The following is a 22327-nucleotide window of genomic DNA, read 5'->3' as shown; positions in this document are numbered from 1 at the left end:
CATTGTTTCAAGCTAATTCATTTGTGTTTTCTCTATAAATTATCTGGATGATAATGTATTTAAACTGTTGAAGTTTTAAGCAATTGCACCTCAGACATCTTAACCATCCTGATGGCCACATTAGAGAGAAAGAGAAGTAGAGGAAAAATTTTATTTGAAAAAATAATTTTAAATATTTACTTTGTTTTGAAATGTCAAGCATGACTAGTGAAAGGTGAGAACTTTTCATGTTAATCAAAATTGGAACACTGAATTTTTTAAAACTGAGAAGTACTGTTGCAGAGTTGGTAAATCATGATTGCCCTAGAACTTCAGACTCTAGACTTGATCTCCTCAAAGCCTCTAGATTCTAATGGCCTCAGTGGCCAGATAACTAACTACTCCCAGGCAAGTGCTTTCAGACCTGTGTCCTGCTTTGACTTTGAAGTGAGCATCAGACATCCATCTCTGTGCTCTGTCTGTTCCTATGAACAGGAATACAAGACAGATTTTCCTCTCACCCCAATTCTACATGCAATAGAATTCCATTGCAATTCCAAGGTACCAAGAAGGGCCCTAATGATGAGTAATGAAGACTTGCTTCAGGGCACAAGCATTTTCACTACCTTACTGACCAGCCCATCCCTTGAGGAGTGGTTTCTGGGCAGCTTTAATTAACAAGCATCTATGCTGAGGGGAGGGCCTCTGTCTACCACTGAAAATAATGACTTTATTAACCACTGCTGTAAAACCGAACCCAGCTCTGCATGTTTTCAGCCTGGAGGGTCTTGGGTGAGCAAAAGCGGGTGATGGGGTGGTCTTACTGAAATATTTATAGTCCTAATGATACTGAGACTTATAAACCACTCGCCACAGGCACACAGCCCCAGAAGGACAGAACTTGGTTTTCCACCAAGAACTGATAACCAAATTTATTACTATTTAGCTCTTTCTACTTAACTTGCATCATTTTTTCTATATATTTATTATCCTTTTTTTTTTAATTCTGGAATTCTAGCTATTTATTTTTGTGTATAAAATGAAGATGCGGTCTTTGGATAAGTTAAATGACACAGAGGCTACTATAAAAATCAGACCTCCAGGACACTCACACCCACCCAAACCCCAGAAGTAAATAACACCTAAAAAATGTCTGCCTTCATTCTGCTTGGCTAGACTTTTGGTTTTCACTCAGTTCTCTTTTATGGTTCTGTTCTTGCAGGACATGGTATGTCAACTGTCCAGGCCTCAACGAGTGCTAAACAGTCAGAACTGGGGATAATTCATGAGGTACATCACTGGCACAGCCTAGCTAGAGAATCATAAGATATATAAAATTTTTCTTAATCAACACTTGGTGACATTGCCACTTTTTCCTTCAAAGATAGTTGCCAATTAAAGAATTCCTAAGTCCTGATTTATGCCTTAATCAAGCATCTATGTTCTGTTACATAAAAGTTTTAAAAAGCACATAAAGTAGGAAGTAAAATGCCTGTTTTAATTATTCTACTGACTCATGTTCACCTCCAGAATCCCAACTCCACCCAGAAAATGGGTTTCTCAAAAGAGTGACTAAAATGGAAGCAAGTTACAGCAGTACCATCTTTGGGTAGGTAAGGTAGAAGAATTCCTGGAGAGGAAGGAATAAGAATAGAGACTGAGTAGCCTTTTGAAAGAAAAAATGTGCTTTTCTGTTTACCAGTACAATTAGCATAGGTACAGAGGAATGAGAATTTTCAGACATTATTAATAAAAAATTGCTCTGAGAAATTTTCATAATATATGTCAAAAATTTAAGTGGGCTTATCTTTCAGACAAGAAATTGTATTTGGAATGTTATTTTAAGGAAATAACAGGAAATCCACACAAAGAGGAAGCTATTTATATTAAATAAGGGGTTGGCTAAATTATGATACATCCGTGCACTGCAATATTTTGCAAGCAGTTAAGATTATTATGGGAGGAACATTGAATGACCGGGGAAAAAAAGGTCTCTACATATCTTTAAGTAGAAATATTGGGTTGGACAAAAAGTTCATGTGGATTTTTCCATAAGATGGTATCAAGAACGCCAATGAATTCTTTGGCCAAACCAGTATGTTCATGACACCTTGTAAACAGTATAAGCATCATCAAAAGTTTGTTTAAAAGTACCCATATGAATACACACATACAGAAAAAGCCTGAAAATATTGCACTTTTGCTTTCATCTATATTTTCTGTAGTATTGTTTTTGTGCGTTTTTTTATGCTCTTCTACCAGCAATACCTATTATTTCAGTAATAAGGAAAAAACAGTCTATGTTATATTTTAAAAACCCAAGGCTCAAAGGAAACTTAGTGTGGAACAGAAGAAAGACCACAGGAAAGGCCTGGGTGCTCATCTCGCCTCTATCACTCATTCCTGGGTCCAAGCAAATCAGCCGACTTCTCTAGACCTAGGTTCCTGTCTTTGGAAAGTAAATATGGTGGAGTTGGTGTGGTGAAATTTAGAGACAGCAAAACAAAGGACAGACATCCAAGAGGTATTTTGGAAAGGCCCTTTCAGCAGAGGCTAAGAAAAGCACACATGATACATCTTCTTTCCTCAAGCATAAAATAAAGGGAAATTAGTTTTATTAATGAGACGATTTCAACATGTGATTGAAACAAGTATAAAGGTCAAAAGAGAGGAAGTATTTCGTGAAATAATACTGATTAGATTTTTTTGCATTTTCTTCATTTAGTTTTGCTGGTGACTGGAATACACTCAAATCAAGAAATGATGAAGAAAATGAAAAGGCCCAAATTCAGTAAGTAAAGCTGCAGTTCCTCACTAGTACAAGACTTGTGTCTCCTATGTGGAAGACTGTCACACTTGTCTCAGTTAATTTGGAAAGTTTGGGGTTTTTTTTTTTTTTGTTTTGGGGTTGGGTTTTATTTTCTTATCTCAATTACTTTGCACTCAGACTAATTAGTGATGATTTGTAGTATCCTTTTGACTGTAGCTCACCAGGCTCCTCTGTCCATTGGATTTTTCAGGCAAGAATACTGAAGTGGGTTGCCATTTCCTTCTCCAGAGGTTCTTCCTGATCCAGGAATTGAACCCATGTCTCCTGTGTCTCCTGCATTAGCAGGTGGTTTCTTTACCATCTGAACCATCAGAGAAGTCCATTATTTGTTATCTATTTTTTCCAAAAAGTGTTTGAAATACAAGTTCTTGTTTTAGGATAGATATGTTTCACTATATTAGAAAAATTCAAAATGTACATACAAAGCCAGGCAACACTGTGTCTCTATGACTAATCTGAAGTAGGCATTTTTCTGCCATGGAAATACTGTCTCAACTCCCCATATCAGAAAATTCAATCTGGCTAATGCAAAGCTGCCTATCTTCCAGCATGCCCTGGGATCAGTGGGTAATCTCACAAAAAATTTCACACCCCATCAGTGAAAAGAGGAATAATTAATTTCATTTTTGGCTTCTAGTTAAGATTAGACAACAGAAAATCCAAAACAACCATAGATTTAATAAGACTGAAGTTCCTTTCTCTCTCCTATGAACATAATCTAGGCTTTTATGGAAGCTTCACAATCTTCAGGGACCCACACTCCTTCTATTCTGCCATTCTGCTTTTCCCAACATGGTTCTCAACTCACTGTCCAAAATAGCTACCCCAGCTCCATCCAGCATGACCACATTCCAGTCAGTAGGAAGGGATGAAGAAGGTTACATATTTACTCCCTTTAAAGATAAGTCCAGGAAGTCAAATACACCACTTTGACTTAAATACCATTGACCAGCATTCAGGGAGAATAGAAATGTCTTGATTTCAAGAATCTACATGCCTCCTAAATGCAAGGTGTTCTATTATTAGGAAAGAAGAGAAAATAGATGTTGGGGCAGGGGAAACTAGCAGGATGGGACATAAATGGAAAATCTCAAATATTCTGAGCACACTGAACTACCTGGATGTGAATCTGTAGACTTGATGGAGGCTTGGATTAAGGTATATTTATGAAGGACCATAAAAAAAAGACTTTAGGTACATCCAATGTTCTGTGTTCTCTACAACAGAAACTTCTGTTTAGGCATTAGATTTAGGTGCCTTGAAATCAGCAACATTAAAATTCTGAAATAGAAGAAGAGATGTTTCACGAAGCATTTTTTTTTTCTGTTCTTTTAAGCTGTTTGTACACGACTTCCTGTTGAAAGGAGACCAAAAGGGCAGCCATCCACAGCCTCCTAGACTGAAATAGGAAAAAGGAATTAGTTGTTTATTTATTCCTGTCAAGGCTGAGAGCCAAGAGAATTGGCCCAGGGGCAGATGTGTGTTCAGAACAGTGATTGGGCTAATATGGAGACAAATGCACACCCAAGTATGAATTCCTTTGGGTTGTTTCCAGTATCTTCATTGACTCATATACGAAAATCATGAAAGATTCCATGATTACCATGACAACAGTTCTTAGTAACTATAAAAGTCTGTGCTAAACGACCCAAGGGCAAACCTCTTAGAGAGATCTCAAGTGGATTGAATTTCTGATATGCTAAATTCTAACCTTATTCACAAAACCTCCCTTAGTGATACAGCACTTTTGAGTCAATATATGCATGAAGTTTTTTCTCTAATTAGAAACTCTGTCACAGTCATTAAAAAGGGGGGGAAGATAGATACAATGAAAGTAACAGGATATTCCCAAAGTCTGGTGATATCTGATTCTTTACCTCAGGAGTATTTCCAAATTGTAGTCTATAGCTTGAGGCCAAAGTAATTTTCATTTTTTCTATTCAACGTTGTTAATCTGCCACTGGGGCAGGTGACTGATAGCAAGGGAGGCACATCATTCATTCATTTAACAAGTATTGATTTGGTGCCAGCCAAGTACCAGGTACTGTTAAACACTCAGATACATCAGTGATTCAGACTCAAACTTTGCCCTCACAGAGCTCAAAATCTAGAGAGGAAGAAAGACAAGTTACCAGGCAACTGTGATGTCTTATATAAATGCTAGGCCTTGGGAACTAAAGGTGCTCCAAGAATATAGAGAAAAACGTTACATATCTGGGAGGGTTTCCTGGAGGAAGTGACATACCAACACTGATATCTGAAGGTCAAATAGGGATTGATCAGGCAAACATGAAGAGAAAAGAGTGTTATAAACAGAAAGAAAAAAGCATCTCCAAGGCCTAAAGAACAGAAAGAGCTAAAAAATTAGTTTAGTATGACTGAGGTTTGGAGCGGGAGGCAAATGTGTTGAGATGAGAGATGGAGGGGTAAGCAGGCATCAGATCACAAAGAGCTTTGTTACTATGCCCAGCAATCTGCAGTTCATCGTGAGGGCAATGGGGACTGTTTCAGTGCAGGTTATTTAGGCTCAATTAGCAGAAATCCAAGGGCAATTTACGTAAGCAAAAAAAGGAGATTTTGGCAGGACGGGAAGTATCTCGCAGAACCCAAGGCTGGAAGGGCAGATGGAACTCACTGGGACTGTACCCCAGGCAGAAAGACCTCAAGAATTGCTGCTTCTAATCCTCTCTATATATCTGCCTCACTGTCCAAGCCCCCACCTCTTCCACCCCCTCCGCCCCCCGCCCCCCCGCCAACTCTGCTTCATGCAGACCATGTCTCTCAGTCCTGATTGTAAATTCCTGGGAGAGAAACTCTAACTGCAGCAGTGTGGGCTGGGAGGGTGGTTTTCAAAGAAGAGTAGAATGGTTAGGGTTGTGTTAGGGAGGTAAAACAATCCCGCCAGGGAAAAGCAACTAAATCCCTTTGTCCAAATATATGAAGAGAGAAGAGAGAGAACAAAATATATTAGTGAGTTAGTATTACAAATAGACACGTGTTTACAGATAGGATGAAAGTAGCTACCAAGTCTTGACAGAATTTCACATCAACTTATACAGTGAAGTGGAAGACAGAACAATTATAACTTCTCTTAACTCCAGGAAAGATAAGTGCATGTAGCTGCTGAATGTCTTTTGTATACCCAGAGAGCCCTAAGCTCCTTCTGAAGGTAAGTATCCAAGAATCAGAAGTCTGGAGACCTTCCACTCTGATGCCTGGTGAAATTTGAGAACTGCTGGACTAGACTACATAAGATCAGGGCTGCTTACAGATGTAAATGTGAAACCATGGGTTCTTTCAGGGACCTCTATTTCTTTCCTAGCCCACCCTCAATTCTCCCCAGTGTTTATTCAGGACTAAAAGTCTTCACCATCCAGAGGGCTGAAGGTAAAATAACAAGGGGGAGGTCATTTGAGAGTTTTGCTCAATGGATAGTGTACTGACACCTACTCTGAATGTAGAACTACTTTTAGCTCCTGAAGATCCAGTGATCAGACATGGTGCCATGATTGGCAGAGCCAGATCTGAAATTCAGGTCTCTGTGAGGCTCAAGCCCAGATGCCTTCCCAGTGCCTTGTCCCAGACTAGCCAGAATTTAGGAATGAAGTATCTGGTTGACCAAAAAGTTCATTTGGGTTTTTCTGTACCATCTTATGGAAAAACCCAAATGACTTTTTTTGGTTAACCCAATATCTGTTGTCTAGAAGCAGATGAGGTGCTAAGATAATCAAGGGCTGACCAAATAGGAAATAAAAGAGAAGAGATGTGGCACAATAGAGGAAATGCGGGAAAACAGAAAAAAGGAGTTTCTTCCTTTGACTTGGCCTGAGACCTTGGGCCACATCTGTGTATCTCTTCTGTCTCTGCGGAGGGTTACTATTACTTTAGGTAACTGTCACTTTCTCTCCTCCTTACTTCCTCTGCTTTCTCATTTCTTTTTCTTCTCAATTCTTTTTCCTTCTATTTCTTTGGTCTACCCATCGCCTCCCAGGGACCGCTTTGGATGTTGCTCAGCTTCATTGGCAGACCTTTGGACCAAGAAGGTAGTACATGTTGAAAATAATCTCACATGGGGGTTTTACAAAAGGGAAAGCAAAGATAAAAACACTGGAACTAGTTCTTACTAGTTCTGCTCCTCCCACTCATATACAACTATTCACTCGAGGCCAGTATTTTGATGTCATGTACAGAGTTGTATTGGGTACAATTTTCTTCTGTCACTTGGCTTATCACATGACCTCATTTTATAAATCAAATCAAGTCTGACTTCAAACTGCCAGTTGCCAAGGGCTGAAATATTAAAATTCCCTCCTTAGTGGGCTTCCTCCCTCCCAGCTCCAGTCCTCAGGAGCCTTGTACAATCTATAACATTCAGGGAGAACCCCTGCACTGTTCAGTGTCCAAACCCATGTTATTCCTAGAAGCTGAATAGCTCCCCTGTTTCATAAATGGTGGGATCTTGGAAATGTGGGGAAGCCTCACGCTTAAGGTTCTACCCAGAGGGGCACCACCCCAGGTATAGTCCCAAAGTGATGCTCACCCAAGGCAACTGTTAGGGAACAGAGACATTTCCCTTACTGGGACCTACCCACTCACTCCCATCTTCCCAGTCTTTGAAGGTCATTTTTTCTCCATCACTCTTTGGACTGGCCAAGCCCAATCCCCTCAAACAAGGAGGATTTAGAGTACCTAATTCCCAAAGCCTTGAGGGAGGCTTGCCAGGTAACCCCTGCCCTCTCCCTTGCAACCCTGAGCCCCAAACAGGAGAACACAAAAATCTGACTACCTTCTTGGAACAGTAAGAGGGGAAAATACAATAAAAATAAGCATAAGTTAGTATGAAGAAGGAAATGGCAACTTACTACAGTAGTCTTGCCTGGGAAATCCCATGGACAAAGGAGCCTGGCTGGCTATAGTCCATGAGGTTGCAGAGTCAGACATGACTGAGCACACGCACACAAATGACTTAGTAAATTAACGTGCTGTATGGTGCAGAGTAAAGTTTACCGTACTGTATAAAATGAGAGTTTTATCACGTTTTTTTACACAGGTGACTTTTTCAAGGCTCTCATTTTCCTGCTATGTTTTGGAGCCACAGGTCCGACCTTACCCACAGGCATGTCACTGATATATTTAGTCAGCATAAACCTATTCACACAGTTTATAACAAATGGCCAAAATGCGGTTGCATTTTTCTTGATCATTGAAGACTACAAATAAAGGTTGAAGGATTTAGTTGTGTTCATGAAACTCTTCTCCTAAAGTAGTCAAGATATCTTATGGATTTTAAGGATAAACTTCATTTATGTGTAGATTCCACATTCAAAAAAGTCTTTCTCGTCAACTCATGAGCTTTTCAGCCCATACTGTAATAAACACTTCATACTTTTCCCCATAAGTTATGGGGAACAACTCTAGCAAAGTCCCTGACTGGCAGAGTTCCTATGCTAGAGAGAGAAAAGCTTTTAAGTTGCAAAATCTCTTTAGCATTTCTACATGTAAGGAAGCCCCAGGAGAACTCCAGAAGCAATGGACTTAGTCTAAAGTGGGGTCAGATGAGATAGTGTTACCCAGGTAAGAGCTGCAGTGATTAACTCCAACACATTATTGCCTGCCCATTCTGCAAAGTCTCTGACTTCACTGAGCACTTGATCAGTGAATAAATAAATCAGGGTAAAATAAAATTATGCACAGGAAAGCCTTCCTGGACCCAACAGCCACTGCCAACACACCAAAAACCAGTTTACATGGCTCCAGGGTACGCTACACTTCCTCTACTGTTGACTGTTGCACATTATTGTAAGAGCTTAATTAATATATATATACATATATATATTATATATAATCTGTCTTTTCAACTAGACCAAAATCACCATGAACACATAATTAGTGCTCATTAGGTATTTGCTGGATGAATGGACAAACAGCAGACTGAAATAGAACAGCAATGAAACAAAATACTATAAAATAAAGCAAAACATGGTAAATGCTACAAAAGAATAGCAAGGGGACTACAATAGGATTCAAAGGGCCTCCCAGGTGACACCAGTGGTAAAGAACTCACCTGCCAAGGCCGAAGACATCAAAGACTTGGGTTCGATCCCTGGGTCAGGAAGATCTCCTGGAGGAGGGCATGGCAATTCACCCCAGTATTCTTGCCTAGAGAATCCCATGGACAGAGGAGCTTGGTGGGCCACAGTCCATGGGGTCGCAGAGAGTCAGACACAACTGAAAAGACTTAGCATGCACATACAATAGGATTCATACTGGCTTCTTGAAGGAGTATTTGAGGTAGGACATGAAAAATCAGTGGAATTTTACAGGCAGAGATAGGTGGGAGGGCTTTCTAGTCTTTCCATATATTGTGAGTGAGATGACATCAGGAAATAGTGAGTGGCGTGATTTGGTTTAACTGTTGGGGCGTCATGGGAGATGCAGCTGGAAGATGGGTTAGGACTAGGTGATGTCAGTCTGAGAAGCTTTGTTCTTTGCCACTCTTTAGAGGGTAGGGACACCGAGAGTGTTCTGAGCAGGAAATCTACATGATGAAGACAACAGTCAGCAAGATAAACAATAGCAGGATATTCCCTGCAGGCAGTGAAACCACATTCTGAAATATTTCCACTGTATTGGAGTCTGTTGAAATAGTCTTAGCTTGGGGTGAAATGTATTACCTTTTATTCGCATAGTTCTCTCCAGTAAATTAATCTTAATACCATGTAAGGCACGGAAATATTTTAGCAATCGACCTTGAAAGGGTGGATAATTCCCAGAGGTACCACCTCAGTGTGAGGAGGTAACTGTTCTGGGACTTGGTTACTGATTGTATTGGAGCTATTGAAGACATACGGCTCTGTGCTTGTAGGACTGGGGTACAGCACACACACAGCTTCCTCACTGAGCTCATATGTTGTCAGCCGTAGCAACTGGTAAGTAACCCCCAGTGTTTCTTTGCTCTTTAGCTGCTGTACCAAGAACATACTTGGTTCCAGCACCAGTGTCTTCACACAGACTGGTGCATGTGCCCTCTCTCAAACCATGCAAAAGGAAGTGGATTAACTTCTAGTCCTCCTCCTGGTGTGTAGGTGAGAAAGAAGGCTGACTCTCTGCTGCAGACTTTTAGTTGAATTAATTCTACCATGGCAATCCTCAAAAATAATAGGCAAAGAATGCAAGGAAAATTGCACTAGAAGAGTTGCCTTGCAAGTGTTTGGGATAAATGCACAGATGTGTACAGATACACACAAATGCACACAAACACACCCACACAGACAACCTATTTACAAGACATTTCCTGCATTCACCCACTAGTGGTTGTCAATGATCTTTAAATTCAGAAAAGCCTTGCAGGATTAGGGCAGGGAGGGAACAATTTAGCTCCTTCTCTTCAGTAGTGGGAGAAGCAACCAAGTAGAGCTGGCAAAGCTATGTGCCTGGAGCCCCGGGGTGCAAGTTCAGGGCCTGGCTCTGCCACTTGGCACCTGAGCTTGAACAAGCAAACTTATCTCTCTGGAAAATAAGGACAATATGCCTCTCAGGGTTTTGTAAGAGTCAAGTGAAAATTATGTATTACAGTCCTTTCTAAATTAAAAGTGGGTTGCTTTTAGGGACATCCCTGGTGGTCCAGTGGTTAAGACTCCACACTCCACACTGCAGGCAACAGGTTCTATCCCTGGTCAGGGAACTAAGCTCTCATATGCCTGTGGTGCAGCCAAAAAACGTTTTTTAAAGAGTAGGTTATTTTTAGACATACGAATTTCTGCAATTGCCCAAAAGCTGTGTCACCACAGGCATATTAACCTCTGTCATTCAATTACTCTTTTATCTGTGGTGTATGGATGAAGGTGTTTTCTCAAGGCTGACAAAAACACTAGCTAGAAGGACAAATCTTTATAGGCTTTTTGACATGGTTAGAGCTGGAGCTTGGATTTATTTATTGAGGCAAGTGTCTGCTACTAGCTTTGTCTTTATAAACCCTTTCCATCACACATCCTAGGTTTCCCTCAACTGTTGCATCCTGAGAAATCTTTTATACACAAGGGAAAATACTTATTTAACCCCCAGTACTCCCCATGAAGGGGACTATGGAAAGGTCTTAAAGATTTTGGAATTTTTTCCTCAAGGCAGCAAAAAGGTACTAATAGCTTTTGACCAAGGATTCAACATGGTTATCTAGCAATCACACTCCTGGGTATATATCCGGACAAACTGTAATTCAAAATGATACATGCATCCCTGTGTTCATAGCAGCACTATTTACAATAACCAAAATATGCAAACAACCTAAATGTCCACCAATAGATGAATGGATAGGGAAAATGTGGTGTGTACCTATATATATAATGGAATACTACTTAGCCATAAAAAGAGTAAAATAATGCCATTTGCAGCAACATGAATGGATGTAGAGATTATCATCCTAAGTGAAGTAAGTCAGACAGAGAAAGACAGATATCATAGACATCACCCATATGTGGAATCTAAAATATGACACAAATGAACTTATCAGTGAAACAGAAACAGACTCACAGATACGGAGAACGGATTTGCGGTTGCCAAGAGGGGGGAGAAGGTGAGTGAGGGAAGGATTGGGCATTTGGAGTTAGCAGAGGCAAACTGTAATGTATAGGATGGGGGCTTCCCTGTTGGCTCACTGATAAAGAATCCATCTGCCAATGCAGGAGACATGGGCTTGATCTCTAGTCCGGGAAGGTCCCACATGCCTCAGGGCAACTAAGCATGTGCTCCACAACAAGAGAAGCAACCACAATGAGAAGCCTGAGTACCACAACTAGAGAGTAGCCCTCACTCACCACAACTAGAGAAAAGCCCAGGCAGCAACAAAGACCCAGGGCAGCCTGAATAAATAAATAAAAATAAAAAAAAAAACCAATTATGTATAGGATGGATAAATAGTAAGGTCCTCCCATATAGCACAGGGAACTATACTCAGTATCCTGTGGTAAATGATAATTGAAAAGAATATATATATGTATAACTGAATCACTTTGCTGTACAACAGAAATTAACATGACATTTTAAATCAACTCTACTTCAGTAACATAAATTTTTTAAAAAGATTCAACATGGTCAAAGACTGTTTAAGCAAAACGGAAAAGAATCTCTGCAAAAGAATATGCTGCCAAGGAAGAATTAACATGATCTGGTCACTGGTGTCAGGATCAAGGAGAAGGGAGCTTTCATCTTAAAATTTTATTTGGTGGTCATTTTGTTTCATTAACGTTTTTGCATGATTTTCTTAAAAATAGAATTTTACTCTAGTTGAAGATCACAATCCAACAAAATTAAGTTTCATATCAAAACTGCTTATGCATAAGTGCTTTTATGTTGTAATAATTCTTTCTCATTAACAGCCAGGAGGCAAGCTTATAACAGCCTTCTCTAATTGATGAGGAAATTTGTTTTCCCGAAGCGATGTGGTTTGCCTGGAAAACCACATTCACTGAAAAGATGAATGGAAAATAAGCAGGAGATTATACAGTTTGATTTGGCCTCTACATCATTGGCTTATTGTATGTGACATCACCCAATAATCACTCTATTACTAGGTCAGGCAGAAAACCCAACTTAGAGCAGAAATATCTGCAGTTGTGCCTCTAAGATCCCGATGTTGCATGAAAGTGGAGGCTCAGACAGTACCTGTCTTGTTTCTGAGATCAGTACAGCAGACCCATTGCCTCAGTGAACATCTAAAAGTTATCTTTAGTTCTTGCCATCTGGGTTGCAAATGGTTCTCTTTTCCCTGTGTCTAGTGCCAAGGTCCTCTGGGAAGAACAGATTCTGAGATGCCCTGATGTGAGTTCCATCAAGAAAATGATAACAGCCCTGAGAAGGCAAGGTAACCTTAAGGAATCATATGAGGTGGGAGCAGAGCAAATGGCCAGGAAACGGGTCTCTGAGCAGCTTCCACTTGAGTAGTCCTGGGCTCCCCCAGGAGCTCTGGAACTCAGCCCAGGGCTCTCTGACTTCCACTCACAAAAGTACACTCAGGAAGGAATGAAATCAAGCACATATAATCAAGCACATTGGAAGAACAGGGCGCAATGACAAAGCATGTCTAAATGTCAAATCTGTGTTCAATTTGTACAGAAAATTAAGCTGAAGAAAGTGAGCTAATTATAATTTCAGAGCAATGGCCAAACTCATTGGAAAGTGTAATATCTAAATCCAGTCAATAAGAAGCAGTCATTCGCATCTTTTTGACTGCTCTGAGTATATGGAAACCACGGTCTATTCCTTTACGGTATTTTCCCAGTTATTTGTGAAGTAGTCTGTTTTCTTGCAACCTTCTAAGAATCTTCCATCCAACCACTTAAGGCCCAAATGAAATGATTTATCTCTGGATTTCCTCTGCATACTTTTGAACTCTCCCACTTTACAGCTGATAGTTAGCAGATGCAAACTATTATGTATAGGATGGGGGCTTCCCTGGTGGTTCACTCGTAAAGAATCCCCCTGCCGATGCACGACACACAGGTTTCATCCCTCATCTGGGAAGATCCCACATGCCTTCCCAGAAGTGTTCCTTTTCTCTCTTTCTCCTCTGTTGTTTAGGTTCATTTTCATCTATCTTTGTGTTTCCTCTCAAAAATGCGGAGATAATCCTTCCTTCAGAGGAGAAGTCAAAATTAAGGCAGCTCAAGAAGTATCTGCCTCAGGTCTGAAGGGAGCAGGGAGGCACTGATTTGGCAAGTAAGGCTCCGGGGACAGTGAACGGTACACCTTCCAAAGTACACGAGTGTACATGCTTGATTTCATTTTATCCCCCCTCCCACTATCGTGAGGTGAATTAATTCACCAATTTATAATCCAACTAGATGCAGATAAAGCAGAAGATCTTATTGAAGGGACTGCCCAGGCCTTTGTGAAAGCAAGACAAAACAACAAACAAATTCCCCCCAAAGGAAGGAGCTAGTTGAGGGTGGGAATTGATGAGCAGGAAGCAAAATATTCCCATGTGACACTTTCCCCCTTGTCATTTTAAGCCAACTATTTCATGGAAACTTCTACTGCCTGTGCACCTGTCTTGCTGTAGGTTCGATCACTGTATGACATTCATGCAACAAGCTTCTCCACAGCACCCCATTTACAACTCCAGAAGAGTTGGGTTGGCCTACCAGGAGGTCCAAAACCTCAGGGTGCCAAGGTCACGCCCACATGGAATCCCAGGGCACAGAGCTGTTACTTCCTACTTCACACAACCAAGAGCCAAGAGGGAATGCTTTCATTTTCTTTGCATCCAAGGGAGGAGCTGCATTCAGGAATGGGGCAGTGATCTGCGGAAGGGAGGAGAGCTGAATGCATTTAGTTATACACCCAATGATCTGACAATTAACCAGTTTAAGGAGAGGCTACACAGGCATCTTCCATCCCCAAACTGTCTCTTTAAAACAGTACTCCAAGACTCAAAATAGTCCATGTAGCCTTGAGTATCGGGGTTTAAAAGAATGGAAGATAAAAAGAAAATAACTGGAGAGGAAGCAGCCCGTGGTGGGGAGAATGAAACCACAAAACCGTTTTAAGCGCGGCGCTCCCCTTCTCCATGGGGACCACAAATTGTTTTAGCCTGTGATCACACTCAGCCCCCGGGCTCCCAGGAGGACTTCCATGCTGGCCCGGCCCTGTGTGGCCAGGACTGTCTGGGAGGGGTGTTTAGGAAAAGAGCGGGAGCTCTAACTTCAGTCCTCTCTCCAGCCTGAAGGAAACACAGCTCCGATCCATTCAGGTACAAAAGAGTTAAAAAGAAAAAAAAAAAAAGTACATTTTGGATACAGCTGGAAACCATTAACAACTCTGAGAGCATCTCAGTAACCCAGTTAGAGGATGGGTGGCCTGGCAGAGATCCGGAATCTATGTTTGTAATCACTGACTCTCACCACTGGGCGGGACTTTCTTTCCACTTCCCACCCAATGGAGACATCCCATCTTCAACTGTTCAGTCCCTGCCTGCCCCTTCCTTCAAGGGCAACTTCATTTACTAGAAAGTTCTTTTGGCAAAGAAGAAAAGAAAAGAAAACCCCATAGAAACCTCCCCTTCAGTTCTTGCTCAGTCCTACTTGTGACTTGCCTCCAATGCTCGCCTTCTTATGTCCAAGCACCCCACCTCTGCCAGGCAGCCCTCGCGTCTGATGGCTTCCAGTTCCTTCCTGCTTACTCTTTGAACGGCTGTTTGTGCTTCAGAGTCTCTTCTAGAGAACACATTCCTAGCTCCCGGGCATCAGTATAGGATCCTCTAGGAGCCCTTTTCATTCAGGAGTTTTGGAGGAAGATTTTTTTCAGGGAAGACGCAGCCGCACCCCTCTTTTAGGTACTGCTGCTAGAGCATCTATATCATCTTATCCCTGAGCAAGCTTGGAGCTCCAGCAGCCTTGCTGATTGACTACTGCTAGGCAGGCTATGGCATCACGAGGCCCAAGAGGAGAGAGGACGAATGAATGGGCTTCCCCAGGATGCCCAGCAGGGCAGTCCCCAGCTTTCCACTGAGTGTTGAGGAAGAGGAGAAGGATGACTCCTACCTTGACCGTGGAGCTAGGACCCAGCCTCAGGACCAAGACAAAAGATCACTTTCATTATCTATCTCCCCAGTTCAAAAACCCTCCCACGAGTCCCACCTCGTTCACAGAACACAAGCACCAAGCTGCCTCCTCCTGGCCTGGCCCTGCCCACCCCAGTGCTCCCCCCAGGGTCCAGCTGGGGTCTTGGCTGCAGTAGGCCCACCTTTTCCTAGCCAGTCCTGACCCAAAGCCCATGCTCTCTAACTCGCCCTTCCCGAATACCTTTCCTTCCTCCTGCAAAGTTTTCTGAGCGTTTCCTCTTTTCTCGGGCTAGCTCCAGAGCATCTGAAAAAGCAGTATTCTCCAGCTGTGGACTCACACTGACATTTTTGGCCACTGGAGGTGGGTCTTTTCCCAGAGTTCTCTACTCCAATTAATTAATTGTTCGATTAAGCACAGGAATGAGCCTCTTGTTCTTGCTCTCAGCAGGTTAAATGCAACGGACAGTGATTGCTCTCTTGGCCTGAGGAATGTCCTAATTACCTCTCTGCTTTCATTATACAGAGGGGATCCAGGGTCAGTCCAGGCTCTGGCTTTTAGAGATGGAGTGAATGAATAGTTATAACCCAACAGTCACCCCATATATAAGCTGCTACCACAAGGTGTAATCTTGACTTCATTTTGCATTCCCAGCTGTTCCTCAGATCAGCTGTGATGTGAGAGCTGGGAAGATAACGAATGTCGAGTTCATTGTGAAGTGTCCGCCAGGATGCCAAGACCCTAGGTACCACGTTTACGGCACTGACGTCTACGCTTCCTATTCTAGCGTGTGCGGCGCTGCAGTTCACAGGTGGGCAACACTGAGTTACTTAAGAATGAGCGGTCAGGGTGTGGGCGGGGAGCCCCCGGCGCAGGGTTGCCTGATTAGCAAGCAAAAATGGGCAACTTTAAGTGAGCATCCTGTGTTTTATCTAGCAGCCCTATCCCAGAGGATAACCCAGAATCGGTGCACGACCCTGGATCTCCTTGCAAATCTCTCTAGAAAGGAGAACTGACTTCTCTTTACACATGAATGAGAGGGGAGGAGAATCCTACTCTTCTGTGTTCATGACGAAGAAACCAAAGTTCTTGATGATGTAAAAAAATATTTTCTACTTGTATGTGCTGAGCAAGGAAATAATAGGGACATGACTAAGGAAAGCCCAGAGGTTTAGAGAAGAAATGTCACAGCTCTGGTTGATGGCTGGAGACAAATGGGAACAGGAGACAGTGAGAAGGAGAGTGACAGGTGGTCCTGACCCGTCAGCTGTTGGTCTGGGATCCAGGAAGAAGGAAGCATGAGTATGTCCCTGCCTAAATGAGGCAAGCGTGACCGTCACAGAAGCCTCACACCTCTTTCACTTAGGCTTGGAGTCAAAACTCAGGGGAAGGTATGTTTACTGAATATGTTTGATAATAGGCTGATGGGTGGATGTCCAGCTCTCCACCTGTGTTGTCTAATTCAGCCCCCACAACTCCCCTGCGCGCTATCTACCACTGTTATCCACCTCTTAAAGGGAAAGAGAGGTTGAATAGCCTTTCTAAAGCCACACCATTGACAAATATCAGAGTAGGGATTCAAACTCAAATCAGTACTCCCGCTTCTATTCACTAGCCAGCACTGCTTTGAGATGCGGCTCTAAAGTTTGGGCTTGGCTGCCAGATACTGGCTGAAGTTTCTCACTTATTCAGGCCTCTGGCATCTTTTCACTTTTCTTTACTTGCAGGCCAGTCACTTGATCAGTCAGTTGTATCTCTGCCAGAGAGAGGGGGGACTAAAATTCATTCCCTTTCAAGGTGTCTAGGCAGTAGCCTCTCTGAAATCTGCAGAAGCAATGAAAAAAACCTCTGCCTAAAATAAGACTTAAGAGTTACTAATAGACTTTGTCAGCCATGCTCTTCCCCACTGGCACACAGAGGTGAAGAGCTGCCTGGTTTTTCAGTGGGAGGGGGAATACAAAAGCTCTACTAAGGATAAATAGAGGAACATCAAAGAAACAAACACCAAATTCTATTTCTTAACTCCAAACTATGGAATAAAAATATTTTGCTTTCACCCTGAAATCAATTTTGTGCAGCAAGGCAATATGCAAATCTACACGTGAATACGCACACACTTGTGCTTGCCCCCACAGGATCACTTGTTCACACACTCATGCCTCCTACCTGCGCTTGAACACACATGTGTGTGCTCACACACACCCTGACACATGTGTGCATGCACTCACAGCTCTGCCAACACCATCGGCACACTCTGGTTTGTGTTTGTGCAGACACTGACATCTTCTGCAGAGGCGGAGCCTATCCTAGGCCTGCTGTATTTTTCCAGGTCGACACTTGCTTCCTCTGGCATTTGCTGTCTGTCTCTTGCCTTTCCTTGTTTCCTGTGCAGTACAGAGCCACACGAGTTCATATGAGCTCACAAGATGTCTTCATGACAGTAACCCCTTACACATCCCTAGCATCGCCTCAGCCCTACGAGGCTGCTGTTAACATCCTCAGGAGGGGAAGAGTCAAAAGTGTCCGACTCTGCAACCCCATGGACTGTAGCCCACCAGGCTCCTCCATCCATGGGATTATCCAGGCAAGAGTACTGGAGTGGGTTGCCATTCTCTTCTCCAGGGGATTATCCCTACCCAGGGATCAAAACAGGGCCTCCTGTTTTGATTCTTTACCATCTGAGCTACCAGGGAAGCCTGTAGGGAGGCAGAGAGAGGTTAATTAAATTGTGAGTTACTTCCAGGATTAGAACTTGTGTCCCCTGGCTTCCAGCCCAGAGCCCAGGTGATACATTTAGGTAAGAACTGAGAGGTCCCAGCATTGCTTAATGTACAACATGAGGACATGATGAGGTTATAGACTTTGGAGCAGTTAGAGTTGGGAAAGGCTTTTTGATAGATGAACACGCCTCTAGGGAGAAAATAGGAATGGCATTGACAAGGACCAGGACTCAGCAACGTCAGCACTTGGGGTGGAGCCTAGGAACTTGCTGAGAAGAATATAGATGAGGGTAGAGGGACTGCGGAGAAGAGCTTGACTGTTTCAAAAAAGATTTGCTGCTAAAGCAACTGAATGCCTCGTGACTTCCTGGACCAATGGCTGATATAGTAGGAGACTGGAAAGAAGGAATCACTACCCATGAGGAGGATGTATAGAAGTCTTAAGGAAAAAGAGATAGGAATTTTGGATTATATCAGTTCTGTTTTTTACAAACAGAACAAGTCTCTCTTCAGAAGGCAGGATTGAAGACAGAGGATAAGAGTGGGAAATGCATAAGGGACCCTCCATCACTGTCCTGCCAGAGGCCCATGCAGTCAGAACTGGGAAACTGAAGAGAGCATACTTTGGTTTCGAAATTCAGATTTAGCTTAAAGGGTTTAAATTTCATATAAGGTATGATAATCAGATGCCGTATTATGAGTGATCCCCTTGATCTTTTCAAACCAAAGAGATAATGAACGCATTTGAGGCATCACATTCAGGCTCAGTCTTGGCCTGAACTAACTCCTGTGTTTAAAGTGGGACCAAAGCCTAGGAGAGGGGAAGAGTTCTGAGATGGGACAACAAAGAGGCCTTCTTCCTGCTGAGCATGGATTTCTGACCAGATGCCCATCTTGAGAATGGCAGCCAGCAAAACTGGCCTCGTGGTGGACAGCCCCTTTCCTCCAAGCCACGATGCTGACCCTCAGCTAATCCTAGTGTCCTGAAAGTCAGGGAGGAGGTGAACCTCAAGGCCATGTTCAGCATCATGCAGGATGTCTGAGGAATGCAAAGGAGTGGAACTGGTTTTGCTCTTTCAGAAAATGTGTATGAAGCATCTCCGCCTCAATGAGGATACAGGTGAGGTTTTATTTACATAAATTCTCCAAACTACCTTGGTTCTGAGCCCCTAAATGTGTCCTAAGAGCAACCACAGGCCTTCAGGCTCCCTGCCTCCTCTGGTATCTCCTGTGGTGGTCTAGTGTCCCATGCATTCCTCCCCTGGGACAGCTGTCACCTCCTCGAGTTGACAGACCACTCCCTGCCCCATGCCACCTCCAGAAGGATATCTGGAAATACATACATCCTGTAGTGAAGTCCACTCTCAAGATCTGTCACTTAAGACAACAGGAAAATCTATGAGAAGACAAGAATTCTGTGTCCATGCCTTTCGCAAAGTCTGGGTTTGGAGTCCTCTATAACCATCACAAGGGATCTCCACCTCCCAGCCCAGCCTAAGAACCCCCAGGCCTTCCCCCATTCCCTTTTTAAAAGCCTGAGCAAAGCGAAACTCAGCACCTCTTTCTCACTCTGAGTGGCAGCTACAGTGCTTCTGACTTTTAAAACAAGAATGACTGCTTGCACATTTCCTCAGTACAATGGAATATAAATCCAGGGACAGAAAAATTTCCCCCAGGAGAAAATAAAAAGATAAGAGCTATTTCTATTTCCTTTACTAGTTATGAATAAGGGACCATAGGATAATTGGGATAATTTTTTTTAAAATAATTTGAATTGTCAGCCCATGCCAGTGGTGTGCTGGTCAGTGTTTACCAATTAACCCTCTTAAAAGGAGGAGGGGGTAGAAGCTGATTTGTCAACATCTGTAGTGTAAATACTCCCACTGTGGCTGATTTCAAGCTACCGTTGTGACATGAACCCCTTGGCACCATCCCGAACCTAACAACCTGCTTTCATAAGTCAGCATGAGGGGCATCCACAAAGAGACAGGCTTTCAAACACAGAAGCAAAACTAGTGTCGTCCCATAAGAAGATTTCCATTCCAGTTGAGAGACAAAGTTAACTCAAGGAATTTTTATAAAATAAAATCAGAGTCATCATGGAAAGACAAGATTCAAAGGCACTGTTAGGAAGTGAAGTGAGTGAAAGCCACTCAGTAGTGACTGACTCTTTGCTACCCCTTGAACTGTAACCCGCAAGCATCACTCTGTCTACGGGATTCTCTAGGCAAGAAAACTGGAGTGGGCTGCCATGCCCTCCTCCAGGGGATCTTCCTAAAACCAGGGATCAAACCTATATCTCCGGCGTCTCCTGAATTGCAGGCAGATTCTTCACCATCTGAGCCATGGAAGTGGTGTAGCAACGTCATGGAGAAGGAGGTACTGGAGAGACTGCCAGGTTCTCCAGGGCAGAGAACAGCATGAACAGAAATGGGGGTGGGAATCCTGTGGGTTGTCAGCAGAGCTGGGACCAGCCTTGCTGCAGCTGGGATTGTGCGGGGCCCTGACTGAGAGTTCCCCGGAGAAGGGCGGGCAGGGTTGCAATGCAGTGAAGGAGAGATGAGGACTAGATGTGGGGAGATGCCTGTAGCTTTGGAACTCTGAGAGGCCACGTGGGGCAAACCCAAGGTTCCAGGCCGCTTAGACCTAGGCTCACATCCCTCCCTTGTAATTTAGAAGTCATAAAATTTGGAGTCACAGGATCCCTCAACCTGCCTAAGCCTATCTCAGTAGAGTGGGAATGACAGCATTCCCTCCGCTCCACAACCGGGTAGGTTTGCTGGGAGAACTCAGTAAGATACCATGAGTGGGAATGATTCAAAAGCAATTAAGGGTTTTATATGTCAAGTATTATTATCACCTTCTTTCCTTTTGAGCTGTTAGGAAGTTGAGTGTTGAAAGTTGTTGACTCACCATGGATGTGGGAGGGAAGGAAATAGCAGCACTCAATCCTGTAGAGAAGGAAGGGTGTTGATGGGAACAAATCTAAGGACTTTTTCAGTTCCCCCATGCAGTCAATTACAGATGCCCAAGGGAGCCGTGTTAGGCTCTGGGGCAAGGAAATGACTTACCGGAGCCCCTGCTTCAGTGGAAGCAAAGAGGTCGATATGTCAGTTACTGTCATATGAGGATCTAAAACCTTCAAAATCCTAGAAACTAAAGAAACAATTTCCAACCTTTGGGGACTCTTTTAAATGAGTTTAGTTTAGCTCACACACCTTCCTTGCCCCAAAATAAAAGGAAAACGTGCTTCTAAAAATACTGTACCACCCTTTGAAATAGTTGAAATCATTCTGTGGTGTCACAAAACCACACTGGAAATTGTCAGGAAAGAAGTTTTACTTCAGGGAGAACTAGTAGGAATCTAAAAAGAAATTGTACAAATGAACTTTTTTACAAAAAAACCTCACAGAAACAAGTCACAGATTTCAAAAACAAATTTATGGTTATCAAGGGGAAAACATGGGTGGGGGTGTATAAATTAGGAACTTGGGATTAATATACACACTACTGTATATAAAATAGATAACCAGCAAGAACCTACTGTTGGCTTCCCAGGTGGTGCTAGTGGTAAAGATCCTGCCTGCCAATGCAGAAGATGTAAGAGACATGGGTTCATCCCTGGGTCAGGAAAATCCCCTGGAGGAGGGCACAGCAACCCACTCCAGTATTCTTGCCTGGAGAATCGTATGGTCAGAAAAGCTTGGTGGGCTGTAGTCCAGTGGGTCGCAAAGAGTTGGACACAACTGAAGCGACTTAGCACTCAGGCACACACAATCACTTAGTCGTGTCTGACTCCTTGTGACCCCATGGACTGCAGCTCACCAGATTCCTCTGTCCTTGGGGATTCTCCAGACAAGAATACTGGAATGGGTGACCATGCCCTCCTCCAGGGGATCTTCCCAATCCAGGGATCAAACCCAGGCCTCCCATACGGCAGGCGAATTCTTTACCATCTGAGCCACCACCAGGGAAGGTCCCTGTATGGCACAGGGAAGTCTGTACTCGGTAATAACCTGTATAGGAAAAGAATGTGAAAAAGAATAAATACATATATATGAATAACTGAATGACTATGCTACACACCTGAAACTACCACAACATCGTAAATCAACAATACTTCAATTAAAAAAATTTTTAATGTATAACATGTAGAATAAGAAAAAAATTAAGATGGCAACTGGTTTCATAGTCTATTATATGTCAAACAATATTCTTCTCCTCTTTCTTCAAAAAAAGTTTTT

General features: G+C 42.9%; 1 protein-coding gene across 1 annotated transcript in view; it reads left to right on the top strand.

Moving 5' to 3' along the window:
* The window catches only part of VIT (vitrin), a 118715-nt gene that overhangs the window by 35318 nt on the left and 61070 nt on the right, over nt 1-22327 (top strand). Inside the window, exons 3-4 of the mRNA XM_061156308.1 lie at nt 2705-2770; nt 16018-16174. Coding sequence (XP_061012291.1) covers nt 2705-2770; nt 16018-16174 — 223 coding nt within the window. The remainder of the gene's footprint in view (nt 1-2704; nt 2771-16017; nt 16175-22327) is intronic.

Source organism: Dama dama, chromosome 11, assembly GCF_033118175.1.
Source record: "Dama dama isolate Ldn47 chromosome 11, ASM3311817v1, whole genome shotgun sequence".
Taxonomy (NCBI): domain Eukaryota; kingdom Metazoa; phylum Chordata; class Mammalia; order Artiodactyla; family Cervidae; genus Dama; species Dama dama.
Note: the sequence above shows the minus strand (reverse complement) of the source record. Positions and strands in the feature narration are given on the sequence as shown.